The sequence below is a fragment of the Ailuropoda melanoleuca genome, chromosome 2 (assembly GCF_002007445.2).
Source record: "Ailuropoda melanoleuca isolate Jingjing chromosome 2, ASM200744v2, whole genome shotgun sequence".
Lineage (NCBI taxonomy): Eukaryota > Metazoa > Chordata > Mammalia > Carnivora > Ursidae > Ailuropoda > Ailuropoda melanoleuca.
The window spans coordinates 89,010,111-89,026,415 of record NC_048219.1 but is presented as its reverse complement, the minus strand read 5'-3'; the positions used below and the strand labels follow the sequence as shown (position 1 = coordinate 89,026,415).

Here is a 16,305-nt window from a genome sequence, read left to right as displayed (position 1 = left end):
TTGTGACAGTCTCTCGTTGGCTGGACTGTGCTAGAAAGCCTTCCTCCCTCCCACCTGGATAGTAAAGTAGTATCCACCAGCAAGGTCCCTCTCTTCCTGTTGGGTCTGCAGTTGATGAGTGCTAGCGTATGAGAGCTCCCCCTGCTGGCTTAGTGACTCCATTTTAAACAAGATTCTCTTACTGATTTTCAGGGGGCCGTTCTGCCTGCTCCTTTCTGCACAAATCCCCTTCCCCTTGCTACTCTACCATCCTTGCTGGGCAGCTCTGGCTCAGGCACCGCTGCCTGACCCGCTTGGTTGTCACTAGGGAAACAGAGCTGGCTCCACTGTATGAATGTGGTTTACCAGGCAAAACTACTTTCTCAAGGAAGAACTGCTTGGGGGCGCCTGAGTGGCTCAGTTGGTTGGGAGTCGGCCTGCAGCTCAGGTCATGACCCCAGGGTCCTGGGAGAGAGTCCTGCGACGAACTCCCTGCTCAACGGTGAGTCTGCTTCTCCCTCTCCTTCTACCTGCCACTCCCCCTGCTTGTGCTCTCCCTGTCTCTCTCTCTGTCAAATAAATAAACAAAATCTTTAAAAAGAAAAAAAAGAAAGAACTGCCTCGCACAACCTCTTCTAGAGGGAGATTATAAGTATGGCAGGTACTTGGGACTTTATGGACCTACCAGAACAAAATCGTAAAAACTGCACAAAGGCAGAGATAGCAGCCATCCTGCTGACCAGTTTCACCACTGCATCCTCAGCACTTAACAGGGTTTCAGAAACCCAGTTCCCTCCATCTTTGGAGCCACCGCTGCTAGGACCTGGGAGGCCTCAGAGTCTGGTACCAGCAACCAGAAGAAGACAGCGGAGAAGCTACAGTGTAGCTGAATAGGGAAAGTATGACCGAATGAATAAGCATGTTCTTGATAAATACTTAATGACAGAAAACAGTAAAAAGAGAAAGAAAGAAAAAAGAGAGGAGATAAAAGATAAAGTATTATGGAACAAAAATAGAACACATAATTCTATAATCTGTGCGATCACAATTTAGAAATCCCACATCAAAAGCAAAAAAAAAAAAATTACTTATTTTTGACAATCTTCAGTGCTTCCTACCCCTTCACTAAATAACTACCACCCGACCCACCAATGGATTTAATAGCAGCTGTCACAGTGGCTACTGTTCACCAGTTCAGGCTGATGTCTGGCAGCTCTTCAAGGAAGGTGAGTGTGCTCCTGGGGTACGGGAGGCTGCTGAGTTCTTCCTTCCTAGCGCATTGCATCTGGAGCTTTTTCTTTGCCGCCCACTTTTTTGGCAGCAAGTTATATGTTTGGGGAGAGGTGGGAGAGACAGCCTGGACCCAGATCCATTGCCTTAACTCATTTTATCTGAATTCTCTTCAGGGATCAAATTTGAGAATGCCCTCTGGGTTCAATTTTTTAAAATCCCCCTCCGTGCCCCCCCAAATCCCCAAATTACAAATGCGTGCGCACGCACACGCACACACACATATATAATAAATGTATAAGAAGACTAGAAAACACAGAGTGTTTATCTTTGGTTCATAGGTTTACAAATAATTGTATTTTCTCTTCCATACATTGGTATATTTTCCAAACCTATAATAAGAATGTAAGTTTTTTTACAATCAGCTTTAAAAGTCACAATAAGTGTCATTGTTATTTTTAAAACATCGACCAAATGTTGCCTCCTCCAGGAACTGCTCTGTCAACATTCTCGAAGTATCCCCTAGTGCCCTCTACCATTCACTGGGGGCACCGGATTTTTATGGTTTGCTTATCTATCTTCCAACAAGATTTGAAGCTCTTTGAGGGAAGAAACTGAATCCCCAGGGCCTGCCACATATACTGAGTATTCCTAAAGGTTTGTGGATCAAATGAAGAAATCAAGTAAGTAAGCATATACAAACTCAGGTGCTCTCATTCTAAATCCAGTTTCATCTTCCCTGGGACTAACGGGATCCAGGATTTTCTCCACTCTTGACTATAACTTGTGGACTGGGAAAACTTGGGAAGCATATGGCAAGATTTTGAAGAACTCCCCCCTGAACGGTCACCACCAGGGTTGCAGGAACCAAGCATGAGAGAATTGAAATCCAAATTGGGTTTTCCTAGCAAGAGCCAAGTCTAGTCACATGGTAGCACTTGGAGGATTCCCCGAGTCTGCTCATTCCTTTAGGATCACTCACTCCACTCCTCCCAGGACCTCCCCTGGGAACAAAGGAAAACCCAGGACTTGAGACTGGGCGCTTTTCCACCAACAGCTGCTAGTAGTTTGCATTTAACCCTAAACAGCAGTTAAAAGAAATGGGGGGAGGAGGGAAACACTGTGCATCCACTAGAAACACTTGGGTTTTCTCTAAATTTCTTCCAGAAATTTCTCCTAAAGCATTTCGAGAACCAAATAGGCCAGTAAAAGGAGGCTTAGGAACTTTGGTCTCAACGATGTCAACTACAACTGAAGAGGAACTAACTATCCACCAAGTGAAGCCTTCCACACTGAGGGTCAATCCCTTGTTCAACAAAGGATTTGTGTGGGAGCCAACAAGCCCACAGCACCCTCCACCCCCACCCTGCGGGGCCGGCTTAGGCAGGGAACTGGCTTCTCCGCCAGCTGTAGGCTGACAGGGCCACAGGCCACGAAGACCCTCCGGACTGACGTCCCGGCCCTAACCTGAGAACACGACGCCTTGGCGGTCGTGAGGACTGCACGTGGCCCTCCCTCCCTGCGGTACCATCTAGACATTAATTCCTAGACCTGTAGGTTACCCAAGAGCCGTCCACATCTGGTTCTGGGCCAGCGCGCCCCACCCGCAGGACTGCTGGATTCTCTGATTTCCGCGCGCGCTCACTCTCTAAAACCAAACCCGAGAGGAAGGGCACGGCCCAGGGTGGGGAACGCCCTGAAATATTCCAGAGCCCTCGAGTAGGAAGAGACGTTCACAAGAATGCTGCAGGCGAGGTGAGAGCGGGCGGAGGCCGAGGTGAGAGCGGGCGGAGGCCGAGGCGCCGCGGCACCGCCGGGAGGGTGTGTGCCTGCGCCCGGCGTGGGGGGGACGGGAAGAGGAGGGCGGGGGAAGGGGTGGGGTGAGCGCGGCCCCGGACACCGGCNCTCCCCCACCCCACCCTCCGCCCCCCGCCCCGTACTAAGGCTCCCAGCCCGCCGCGCTCTGCTCACTGGCCGTGCGTCCCAGCCAGCTAATCGTCCCCGCCGAGCCTCGGGCCAAGGTGAGTTTCGCCCGCCGCTGCCGGCCGCCCCCAGCCCCGACCTGGAGCCCGTGGAAGCCCCCGCATCGGCTGCCCGGGCTTCGCGCGTTGTTCTGGGCGCCGGGGGTTGCTGCGTGTCCACGTCCCAGAGCCCTGGGCCACACCCTGGCGAGGCGGGCAGCGCCCCTGCCCAGATCCTCGCGGACTTGGAGGAGGAGCCCTCGTCCTTTATTCCAGGACCTCGGTGTCGGCGCCCGGCGGCCTCTGCCCTCTCCTCCCTTTCCGTTTCTCCTTACCCCCGCTTTTCCTACTTTTCCACTAGTCTCCCGGGTTATCCGAAACCCCGCTTCTCGCCCCTTCCTGGCTGGCATGTTTCTCTGTGGGCTTCGGCTGCAGGCTGACCTCCGACCAGTTGTGTGTGGCGTCCTCTGAGCTGGACGGCCCGAGCTGGCCGTGTTGGCAGCTGGCGGATTCCCTTCCTAAAGGGCACTGCTCAGTCCCTCGCCCAAGTGCTGCAGGTTGGGCTTCCTGTTGTCTGTGTGTCGGTCTATTTGTTTTCTTTATAAAGCTTGGCTGGCAGTTGGTGGTGGAGAGGGGAATAGATGAAGGGATTTCCCTACTGAAAGGATTCTCTTCTTGTGATCTTCATTAAACAAGTGGAACTACAAAGAGGGGAAGGGCAGCCTTGATGAAAGACCTCCCAACCCAGGTTAATCTGGCCGGGTGCAATGAGACGAGATAGACTTGCGGGTGGTACCAGGTCACCACTTGAGCTTAGCCAAAGGAATGCGGCTTCCTCCAGCCCTGGACACTGCTAACTGTCCTGTTAGACTCCACCTAATTGAAACCGGGACTCTGCCAAGTCGGGTGGATGGAGCTGGTGAGGAAAGCGAGGAAAGCCGAACAGCTACAAGCTAGGCAGAACAGAGCCCTAGACCAGACTCTGAAACACATCAAGCCCACCCCTCTTCCCTCCCAAGGGGAGCTGGGAGCATGGTGCAGGGCCTGGTGAGCACAAAGGACTCCCAGATTCTCCTAGTGCAGGCCTGTGACTCAGCTGTGAGACCATGTGGGTGTGGCCCCCGATGGTTCCAGATACTTTCTGCAGATGGTTCCGACAGAACACTCCCTGAAGTAGAAGGGGAACTGTGCCATCTCAGAGGGCATTTTCCAAGCGGAAGTGAGTCACACCAGGACTGGCCAGCCATCTGAAGGAGAGGTTTCTTGAGTAATCTGTGGGTGAGGGCAGCAACTGGATTGGCAGGGCCACGGTGAGATGTCCTGTTGTTGGATGGTTGGCCTGTATGCCCACTGGCAGGCTGCCTCAGCTTGACTTGTGCGGTAGCTCTTCCCGTCAAGATGTTTTCAGCAGTTGCTGCAGGTTTCCACGCCCGCCCCCCCTGCAGCTTGAGTTTCAGACTGCTGCTGTGGATCTCTATGGCCTGTGCTTCGGGGAGGCCGGGCTCATGGAAACACCGTGACAGTGATCTTGGCCTCCAGCATGTTTCAGCAAACTTCAGAAGATAATACCAGAGGCTGGTGCAGAAATGAGTTCATAGAACTCATGTGAGATCTCTTCATCAGCCCAGCCCCCACAGACTCCTATCCTGTTTCCATTTAGTTGTCTCTCCTCGATGGCATACATGCCGTCCTTGACAGCCAGAAGCTCCTTTCTTCATCGTGGTCCCTGGCCCACCATTTGAAGTTTCTTATTTCAGTTCTTCCAGTTTTCTTGAGGGTGTACTGGACAAAAAGCATGCTGATTTCTAGGTGACTCTTCCCTGGCTTTTCTTACAAACAATATCAGATGGGCCCTTTTCCTTCCGTGTCTGACCTTTGACCAGCCTCTCAAGGAGCCACCCCAGTGAAGTCAGACCTTGGGCTGGGCGGAGCTGAGACTGGGTGCCTCCCAGCTTCCCAATGAGAGTTCCAAAAATGTGGCTTTTTTAGAGCACTACCCACTTGGTATGCCCTTGGATACAGCCCAATATTTCAAAGATGAGGGAAACAATGGGATCTTTTCAGGGTTATGATGTATAAATTAGTACTCTGAGTGCTGGGAAAGCTGGAATGAAGTTTTAGCATCTTTCTTAAGCTTTTCATTTTCCTGGGGACAACAATTTAGGAATCTCGTATCGAAAACAAAAAGAATGAATTTGCTTATTTTTTAACAATCTTCAGCGCTTCCTACCCCTTCACTAAATAACTACCACCCAACCCACCAATGGATTTAATAGCAGCTGTCACAGTGGCTACTGTTCACCAGTTCAGGCTGATGTCTGACAGCTCTTCAAGGAAGAGTGGGTGTGCTCCTGGGGTACGGGAGGCTGCTGAGTTCTTCCTTCCTAGCGCATTGCATCTGGAGCTTTTTCTTTGCTGCCCACTTTTGGCAGCAAGTTGTATGTTTGGGGAGAGGTGGGAGAGACAGCCTGGACCCAGATCCATTGCCTCAACTCATTTTTTCTGAATTCTCTTTAGGGATCAAATTCAAAAATACCTTCTGTGTTCAATTTTCAAACAACAACATCAAAAACAACCACCCCGGGGCGCCTGGGTGGCACAGCGGTTAAGCGTCTGCCTTCGGCTCAGGGCGTGATCCCGGCATTATGGGATCGAGCCCCACATCAGGCTCTTCTGCTATGAGCCTGCTTCTTCCTCTCCCACTCCCCCTGCTTGTGTTCCCTCTCTCGCTGGCTGTCTCTATCTCTATCGAATAAATAAATAAAATCTTTAAAAAAAAAAAAAACCACCCCCCTTTTTTTTTCTTTTCAAAATCTCCAAAGCAAAGGGAAGGAAACCTCAAACACATTTTTAAATAACAGATGTTTGTTTTGACTGACACCCTGCCAATTATTTTCTGGGTGGGCTGTAAGAAAACTAGGGTATGGACAAGACACAGAAGAGCAAAGTAAATCAGACCTCTTGCTCTTTAGAAGTGTGCTCTTTGAAATTACGGTCTGGATCTAGGCATGGGTCCAGAGCAAACATTTGGGATATTTCAGGAGCGGACACTTTTCTAAGGAGGGCTCCTGTTCCCTACTACTCCCAGGAGAATCAAAATGTACATTATTGTCACTTTCATTCTTACCACTTCATTGAGCAGGCTGTGGGAGGGCAGGGTGCGCAAGGAACCCACAATCTGTGGGGAAAGAATCTGAAACACAATTAGCTAGAATTCAGGATATATTTTTAAATAGTATGCCATTAGCTGGTGAACTCCCCAAAGGCAAGCACCATGGAGAGAGAGCAAGTGAGAGAGAGAGAAAGAGAAAGAGAGAGAGAGAGTGTGTGTGTGTGTGTGTGCGCGCACGCGCGCCAGCCTAACATCAGGGACGTGCACAACAGGTGCTCAGTGTGGGACCAGAAGTGGAAAGTTTAATTCCCACCACTGTGACTAAATATGTGGAGTCCCGAATTCTTTTCTGTAGAGAAAACTACACAGAGAAAGACCACAGAGGCCTGAGTCTCTGTCTTATGGACCTCTTACCCAGGCAAACAGGTAGGGAGGACACACAGACATCAGAATAAAATGACTCAATAAAACATGCAAGAACGATGAGGTAGTCAGCCTGTGGAGCTCACAGTGAGAACCAAGACACAAGAGAACAGCAGGAGTGAGAAGAGAAAGAGAAGTCATGTTCAGGGTTTGGCCAGACCTGTTTAGCAGGACACGTTTTTTTTCCTGCGCTCATGGAATGTGCTTTCCTCGGTGCCCTGCTGTTGTGTTCCCAGGCAGCCCCTGTGGGCCCCTTCCCCAGCTTCTCCCAGCTTCGCATCCTTCTGCTGAGCTCCGAACTACAGTGTTTTCAGTCTAGACCTGGGTGGTCACACCTGCGCTTAAGGGCCTGCCAAGGGGTTTGTCTGATTTATTCATTTAGTTATTGAGCAAATACACACCGTGTGCTTCATAGATAGAACAGAATAATTCACACTTCTTAACCTAGAGGATCTTAAATCTGAGAGACAGACAGGTGAAAGATTAAATGGATTGAGCGTTTCAGGCGTAGGACTAGGTTTTCCTGGGTACAGAGAGGATGCTGCCACCTCTCAGCCCCAGGCCCAAGGCACCCCAGTGAAAATGGAGCAAAGGGTGTCACGTGACTGGGGGGGGCGGAAGCGCCAGATTCAGGTCCCTGAACTTGCTGCTTTAGCTACCAGTGGTCAGCCCTGCAGCCTGCCCCACCCAAGACTGGAGGGCCGCTGACTCAGTGGGGCAGCAGCTGTACTTGGTAAGAGCTCCGTGACTCACCCACTAGCTAAGAGAACAGCTCTAATCACAACTTTTCCCCCTTTTTCCTTCACCCTGCTTTAAAACCAGTGCACTGTCTCCTCCTTCAAAACAGAATAATTTGCTTGTAGCTGTGCTCAGTGCTTTCTGGGTGCTGGTTCCTGATGAGACTGTGGGCATCTCCTCTGGTTTTCAAAGCCATTCACCTCCATGAACTCAGACTCCTGGCTAGTCACTGTTCTGCATTCTTGTTTCAAAGGTCTACCTGACAAATACGGAATCAGCTGGTTGCTGTACTTATGGCCCATTTGTTAAATAAAATGGAGAGGGGGAGGGGAAGATGGGGGACCCAGTGAGGCAGGCTTGTGGCTTCAGAGAGGAAAGCTTCGAAATGAATGGGGACAAGGATGGGACTGGAGTGACCCGAGACCTGAGCGAACGCGGGTTAGACTGGCCTCACTCTCTTGAAGAAGATATTCAAGGGTGGCCAAGATTTCCTGCTTACAACTTACGTTTCTTAGAAGTTCCTAAATTAGCTTGTTCTCCTATTATGGGGCCCCCTACCATACTGTGTCCTCTTTCTTACTTCTCTGGCTTTGCTTTTCCTTCTGCTCTGCTCTGTGCAGAAGGCGAACTGGGTGTCTGGCAGCCAGATCCAATTTCGGCATCTTTGGGAGTCAGTTGTGAAGTACCCTACCGCTCTGAGCTTAGACATAGGTTTTTTTTTTAAACCTCTGGTCACTGACTCCTTTCCTGAGTTATTTCAGAACTGGGGTGGGATCCCACATCTTTTTTTTTTTTTATAAAGATTTTATTTATTTATTTGACAGAGATAGAGACAGCTAGCGAGAGAGTGAACACAAGCAGGGGGAGTGGGAGAGGAAGAAGCAGGCTCATAGCGGAAGAGCCTGACGTGGGGCTCGATTCCAGAACGCCGGGATCACGCCCTGAGCTGAAGGCAGACGCTTAACCGCTCTGCCACCCAGGCGCCCCCACATCTTTCTCTCATAGGTGACTCAGTCGGTTCAGTTCTCTTAAACTGCTGGACTTCCAGAACAATCCAGGCAAGGGTAACTCCATCCAGGAACCGTGGGTTGCCATCTACAACCACTCGGGCTGTGTAGGAAGGGAGGGAAAAGGGTGTGGTTCCCCTGGAATTCATCTCACAGTGGACCTTGAAGCATTAATTTGCTGACTTCTCCAAGAGAACTGCCTTTCAGATGAATCATACCAGATTCTGGTGTATGGCGTTCTCTAGCACATTCTTTGGCATGCTGGTTCCTGCACTTTTCTGGGGATTAACGGGATAGAATTTACAATTCATAAGTGTAATTGCTCAATGCCGGTGGTCACCAACTAACTCTACCTTCTCCTCTGTAAAAGATAGCATTTAGAAATCTGCGTTGAATACAGATCCGTCAGCAGCAGGAACCAGACTGAAATCATGTTTCTGATTTCTTTGGGCACTCTTCAGTACGGGAAGGTGCCAGCCTCTCCCTCAGCCTGTGCTCAAAACCGATTCCTGGGACGTGCAGTTTTGGGGGGCTTTTTATTTATTTTTTTTAAGATTTTATTTATTTATTTATTTGACAGAATGAGAGAGAGAGAGCGCACAAGCAGGGGGAGCAGCAGGCAGAGAGGGAGAGGGAGAAGCAGGCTCCCTGCTGAGCAGGGAGCCCAATACGGGGCTCAATTCCAGGCCCCTGGGATAATGACCTGAGCCGAAGGCAGATGCTTAACCGACTGAGCCACCGAGGCTCCCTTTTTTAGGATTTTTTATTTTTTGTTGTTGTTTGGTTTGGAGTGGTATACTACTGTCTCCATTCAAGTTCACCTGTTTTCTCTCCACTCGCATGATCTTTTTTTTTTTTTTAAAGATTTTGTTTATTTATTTGACAGAGAGAGACAGCCAGCGAGAGGGGGAACACAAACAGGGGGAGTGGGAGAGGAAGAAGCAGGCTCCCAGCAAAGCAGGGAGCCCAATGCAGGGCTCGATCCCAGCACCCTGGTATCACGCCCTGAGCCAAAGGCAGACGCTTAACGACTGAGCCACCCAGGCGCCCCTCCACTAGCATGTTCTTAAGTGATGTTAGCCAAAACTACTCGTTCTGGCCAAAGCATTCCTTCCAATTAAGCCAAAATCCACTGAGCTCCTATTAAGTACCAGGCACTGGGTCTTGATGTGGCATATGCCTCCAGATCATTATACCTGAATATAATGATCTGACATGTTTCCTTTTGCTCCCTTTAAACATTTTTTTTTTTTAAGATTTTATTTATTTGTCAGAGAGAGAGCACAAGCAGGAGGAGGGGCAGGCAGAGGGAGAAGCAGGCTTCCCGTTGAGCAAGGAGCCTGATGTGGGGCTCCATCCCAGGACCCTGGGATCATGACCCCATCCCAAGGCAGACACCCAACCAACTGAGCCACCCAGGCGTCCCTAAACACTTTCTGATGGAAAGTTCTTGCTCTCCCATTGTGCCCCAGGCTGACAGCGGCTCTTCTGTGCTTCCTGCCAAAAACCAGGTCCCCAAAAGAGTTAGGGAGGTACTGTTACTTGTTCTGTTTCAAGAACTAGATAATGAGCTTTGGGTAGCTTTGAGAAAGAGATGCAAATGTCTGTACTGCAAGCAATAGCAAGTTCAGACCTTTAGTAAAGAGTACACACCCAGCAGACAAAATTCAGAACTTGTAAGCAGATTTCTATTTTTCTTTTTCTTCTTTTCTTTTTTTTTTAAGAGAGAATGTGCACATGCATGGCGGTGGGGGTGGGGAGGGAGGCGCATTGCAGAGGGAGAGGGAGAGAGAATCTTAAGACTCTGTGCTGAGTGGGGCCCAATCTCACGATCCTGAGATCACAACCTGAGCCAAAACCAAGAGCCGGACACTCAGCCAACTGTGCCACCCAGGCACCCTGTGAGCAGGTTTCTAAACCTAGACTTAGACTGAATCAGGTTACCTAGTTAAGCTTGGAGGGTTGAGGTTTTCAGTATTAACCAGGCTTGACTGGGTGGGTTGTTTGTATTCAGACATATCTAAGAGTCCCATGTACCAGTGCCGAGAGAAAAGTTGAAACCTCCGCTCTTTCACTAGATGCTTTGTCAGCTAAAAAGACGGACACCGACCTAGCTTTTCCAAGTGATTAGAGTTTGTATTCCTCATTAGGCGGTTTGTGCAGAATTGGTGGGCAGCTAGACAAATCCTCGTTCAGGGCAGCAATACCTGAGGTGCCCGTTTCCACCAGCAGGAGGCCCAACACCTGGGGTGAACTGGGCTTTAGATTCATTGAACATTAGAGCCGGAAGGGGTCACATGAGTGACCTAATCATTCTCCTTCCAGTTACCCACAAAGGACTGGCAACATGGCTTTAAAGGTTATGTAAACTCTTTCTTTACATCTTTTAAAAGGTTTCAACAGACCTCACCAAAATGCCGTCTCAAATGGAACACGCCATGGAAACCATGATGTTCACGTTTCACAAGTTTGCTGGGGATAAAGGCTACTTAACAAAGGAGGACCTGAGAGTGCTCATGGAAAAGGAGTTCCCTGGATTTTTGGAAGTAAGTGCTGAAAGGCCCAGAAAGAACCAGACACGAAGCCCAGTGCTTCTAGCCCTGGTTGCTGTTCCTTCCTCTTTCCATCCCTTCCCTGCAGAGGCCACTAATAGAAAGGTGTCTTTGTTCCTTTACTTATTAAACATTATTGAGCGCCTACTGTTTATGAGATATCGTAGGGGAAGCAGAAGGTAGAGAGGACACAGTCCTCAAGGAGCTTATAATTTGGAGGTGAAATAAGGCTGCAGACGCATAACCCCAAGATGTCCATTGAGACAGAGACAGTGAAAAAAGGCCTCTCACCAGAGAGACATCAACCAGGAAGTGACCACCTCTGGTCACAAACCTGGCATTGGAGATGCCACATTCTGGTCACGTCCACTCTGAGCAATTTGCATCTCTTCTTAAATCCCTTCAGATAAAGGCTTTTTAAAAATATGTGTCCTGCTCTGTAAAGGAACGGTGTCGAGCATCTGCTGCATGAGAGCCAAGCATGACTCCAGAAATCACTGCTTTCCGCACTGAAAATGCTATGAGAACACGGGAGCATAGCTTGAGTCCCACAGACTGAGGGGCCCATCAGGACTAGGAGAGGACTCTGCCATCAACTCAGATACCTCACTCAGGACATTAGGCCACAAGGCACAGTTATCCTTTTACATCATAGGTCCTCAAGACATGGTTGTGGTACTTAACCGAAGGGGAAACATTGCTTGACAAAATACTAGCATGAAATGCAAGCCCCTCTTTCCCTGCCACTACCGTGGCCATTTGAAAGGATCGTTACTGGGGCACCTGGGTGGCTCAGTCAGTTAAGCAGCTGCCTTTGGCTCAGGTCATGATTCCAGGGTTCTGGGATCGAGCCCCATGTTGAGCCCCATGTCGGGCTCTCTGCTCAGCGGGGAAGCCTGCTTCTCCCTCTGCCTCTGCCTGCAGCTCTGCCTGCTTCTGTGCTTGCTCTCTCTGTCAAATAAATAAATAAAATCTTTAAAAAAAAAAAAAAAAAGAAAGAAGGAAGGAAGGAAGAAAGGAAAAGAAAAGAAAAGAAAAGAAAAGAAAAGAAAAGAAAAGAAAAGAAAAAAAAGAAAAGAAAGAATGGTTACTGTGCGTGGGGTAGAGAACTGTATTAGCCTCTAATGGGTGAAGGGAGATGATGTTGAAGGGCTGGGTCCTGTGTCTTGTCACCTGCCTGGTGGTTAGCGCATTAGTCAAGCCCCTGCCTCCTGCCTCGGTAACCACGGGGTTTCACAGTACGCTCTGACTGACATGTCATCAATACCAGTAAAGTCAACAGATACCAGTAGCCCAGCTGTGGGCTCACAGCTGCAGGTACCACAACGCCAGCCCCGAAGGAGGCAGAAGACGCTTTGCTTTGCTTTTGTCATCCTCTGATAGCAGCCCCAGACAGGAGTTAGAAGATCTGGCTTTGTCCTGACACTGGGCAGGTGGCTCTGGTTTCTGGGCCTCTGTTCCTGCCCCTGTAATTGAGGGGGCTGCACACGATTACTTGCGCTCTCTGTGATGCTTCCAGGCAAGCAGACAGTGCAGGGGCATGTGTTCATTGTAAGTCTGCCCTTCGCACAGAGGCCTTCCCCTCGTACTAAACCCTTGTTAACTGTGCTGTTGCATAAAATGAGGAGTGAGGATGAACATCACGTGAGACCCAGACTCTCCCCATGAAGGCTTTGTGGCATGAGAAACATGAAGGGCGTACGGAGTACAGAGCAACGAACACGGCGGTGTCCTTTATTCCAGGCATGGGCCCTAATTCCAGGCACACCCACACTTGCTGCACTGACAAAGCATTTTGTTTCTAAAGTTGACCCTGGTGTCATCTAAATTTCACTCCTTCTGACCACAGCAGGAAGCTGGGGGCGAGGCCAGAATTAAACCAACCCGAAGTGGAGGCAGCCACACAGAGCGAGTCGTAATTAGTGGCTTGGGATGGAGTTTAGGGTCCTCAAGTGGGAAGTGCGTCTGCTTTAGCATAGGGGATTTCTGGGTGCAGTGTGGAAACATCCAACACACCTGAGACACTGAGTGTGAGTTCCCTCACTCGTGCGCCAGGTCTGTGGCATTATGGAGACTTTCTCTGAACGCCTGAACCCTCCAGAGGGCCTCATTTCCCTCCCTGGTTGATGGTCTGGCCCCGTAGGAACAGCCACACTTCCCACTTCTGACCATTCACTAGGAAAGGAGTGATCTGAAACTTAGTGCCTACATTATCCTATGCAATCTTTTCTTAAGGAGTTTCCTTTTTTTAAGGATTTGACCGCGCTATCAGAAATAAACAGTCGCTGAGAGAATGTAGGCTGACACTACAAAAAATGGGGAGTTTAGGGTGGTTATTAGGCAGAATCCTGTGATTCTGAAAGTTGTGGAAACGGCTGAACTAGAAGCAGAGCAGGTCGGAAGATCATGCCAGGTTCACAGTGGCAGATGCAGTGACTGAGAATTCGGAGGAGGCCTGCTCTAGCTTCTCTGCCATGAATCTCCTCTTTCTAGAAATAGGCAGTTCCTAAGACCCCTATAGCCTATGAAAGGATACCACAGAAACCTCTTTCCTCGCTTAATAATATGAACTTACTGAAATGCTCTCTCAAGGCAGAAAAATACATTTAGGTGACCTCCAAAGATCACTTACAACCTAAAACAAGAGTTCAGATAATCGGAAGATGCTATCAATGGTCGTCAGCAGGGCCAATCAGAGAAGCTTGTCATGGTAACCACTGACCGATATTTCTTGCTTTTGTTCTTTTCTTCAGAATCAAAAAGACCCTCTGGCTGTGGACAAAATAATGAAGGACCTAGACCAGTGCCGAGACGGCAGAGTGGGCTTTCAGAGCTTCTTCTCGCTAATCGCCGGGCTCACCATCGCGTGCAATGACTATTTTGTAATACACATGAAGCAGAAGGGAAAGAAGTAGGCAATACCGAGCAATACTCCCGCCCAATGAGAGTTCTCCCAAAGGGTCTCTTTTGGAATCCGTCCCACAGCTTCCCCCTGTATAAAGGATTCCATGAGCAGATCAGGACCCTCCAAAAATGTACAAATAAAATCCAGCCCCCATTTGAGAAGCAGAGAAAGAGAAGTCAGATAAGCTTTTGATTTTTATATTGCTTGCATCCTCTTGCCCCCAATAAACAAGTTCCTTTTTTAGTTCCTCACTTGAGATGGAATGTTTGTTCCTTCTTCAGAAATGCTTGGTCCCTGCTTCATTCCCCAAGAGCCTGCATGCCCTTGGGCAGCCGGCGCACCACACAGCAGGCAAGACTGGAAAGCGCTCTCCATTCAGGCTTGGAGCCTGACTTCCCTGATCGACCCGCCCCTGGAGCTGTGTCCAGCTGAAGGACCAAAACTCCAAGGATTAAGAGAAGGCACTTCAAGAATATACCCTAATTTTATAATTACTGAGCACTGTCTTGTCTAGTTAAGTCAGCCTTTCCAATAAGCTCTTTGAATGCCGAGATGTCAGAGTCCAATTTTCATGCAGTTTCTGCAAAGTCTCAGGTACAAATAAGTCCGTGAGACAACCGATCGAGAAACCGAGTCTGGTGCGATGCTTCAGCAACAACACACTAACGTATGTTGAGTTGTCGCGAGAGGTCGTGGCTGGATTGAGATGGCAGGAGATAGGTTAGCACGACTTACAGAATGGGGTGGTCCTTTTCTGTTGAAAATGAAATGCCAGGACTAACGTCTTAAAAAACAGCAAAATGTTTCTCGCAGCCCTGTCTGCGCCCATTAAAAGCGTCAGCATACGTGCACTGTGTGCTATCTGCTTGCTGACCACGACACTCTGTTTTCATGGAGAGATGATGTATGAATTGGCACATGAAATTGTTCCACTTAAACAGGTCAGTGAAGAGGGAAACATCTGCTCTTGTGATTGGACACAGCTACATAATTCTGGGGGGAAGCTCCGTATAAGGTCATCCATATTCACAAGGAAAAGCATGCAAAAAGGAACAGCTAGTTTCCCAAAACTAGCTTTGGGAAAAAGAAATCCGTAATAAAATCAAGGTCAAAGATCACAATTCCAGCCATTTAATTTTGTCTCAGCCAAGAAATGAACAAGGTAAGACTACTCACAGGTTTGCAGTGATGGGATTATATCAGGTTCCCAAAGAAGGATTTATTACAAGATGTTAAAAGGAGGGAGGGTTGGCTCACTGAAGAAACTGACCCTGGGAATGTCCTGTCACAGAACTGGGCCACCAAGAGGGCTGCTGGCTCAGGAAGCGGTCTGCTGAACTGGGAAGCCCTTGCGGCAGCGGGCAACTCCAGAACCACACATCCCGGATACCCATTTCCCCGCCTCTTTCCACACAGGGCTGGCTCCGCACCCAAGGCTCAAGGAAGCTCATCTAATTAGCAGAACTGCAATCGCATCAGAGCCCTAACTTCAAGGGAGCCTGGGACATAAGAGTTCCACATTTTCCAACCTCGGCACATTAGGAGTTGACCCATCCACCATGCCTACCACAGTGATGATTTTTTTTTTTTTAAGATTTTATCCATTGATTTAAGAAAGAGAGAGAGAGACAGAGCGTGCATGTGCACATGAGCAGGGGGGAGGGGCAGAGGGCTGAGCAGAGAGCCTGACTATCATGACCTGAGCCAAAGGCAGACACTCAACCGACTGAGCCACCCAGGTGCCCCAACCACAGTGATGATTCTTTTTTTTTTTTTAAAGATTTTATTTTTTTTTATTTTTTTTAAAGATTTTATTTATTCGGCAGAGACAGAGACAGCTAGCGAGAGAGGGAACACAAGCAGGGGGAGTGGGAGAGGAAGAAGCAGGCTCATAGCGGAGGAGCCTGATGTGGGGCTCGATCCCATAACGCCAGGATCACGCCCTGAGCTGAAGGCAGACACTTAACCGCTGTGCCACCCAGGTGCCCCAAAGATTTTATTTTTATTTATGTGACAGAGAGACAGCCAGCGAGAGAGAGAACACAGAAGGGGAGTGGGAGAGGAAGAAGCAGGCTCCCAGCGGAGGAGCCCGATGTGGGACTCGATCCTGGTGTTCCGGGATCATGCCCTGAGCCAAAGGCAGACACTCAACAACTGCACTACCCAGGCGCCCCCACAGTGATGATTCTTAATTCTAAGGGAAGTCTTCCAACCTGTAGGTTAAAGAAACCGTGGCTCTAAGGAAAGAAGGCTCTAAAAAGATAACTCCTGACAGCTACAGGGAATGGAAAAGAAACTGACTCATCACAGTCAGGCAAACTGTCTGTCTAAGGAATGTGTATCAGCCCAGCTTTACCCCTTTCGTTTACACCACCTGCCTCCTGGGACAGATGTGTTT

The 16,305-nt window shown here is 49.1% G+C and overlaps 1 protein-coding gene across 1 annotated transcript; it reads left to right on the top strand.

Moving 5' to 3' along the window:
- Nucleotides 1–3,111: 3,111 nt before the first annotated feature.
- Nucleotides 3,112–14,163, top strand: S100A10 (S100 calcium binding protein A10). The gene is made up of 3 exons (XM_034654309.1): nucleotides 3,112–3,230; nucleotides 10,844–10,996; nucleotides 13,756–14,163. Exons 2-3 carry the CDS (start codon nucleotides 10,865–10,867, stop codon nucleotides 13,915–13,917), a joined length of 294 nt encoding a protein of 97 aa, XP_034510200.1. The 5' UTR covers nucleotides 3,112–3,230; nucleotides 10,844–10,864; the 3' UTR covers nucleotides 13,918–14,163.
- Nucleotides 14,164–16,305: the final 2,142 nt, after the last annotated feature.

Excerpts from the sequence above, each read along its gene's own strand:
- S100A10 (XM_034654309.1), top strand. The coding sequence starts at position 10,865 with ATGCCGTCTCAAATGGAACACGCCATGGAAACCATGATGTTCACGTTT. Across the intron at positions 10,997-13,755 it reads AGTTCCCTGGATTTTTGGAA|AATCAAAAAGACCCTCTGGC; the intron begins GTAAGTGCTGAA and ends TCTTTTCTTCAG.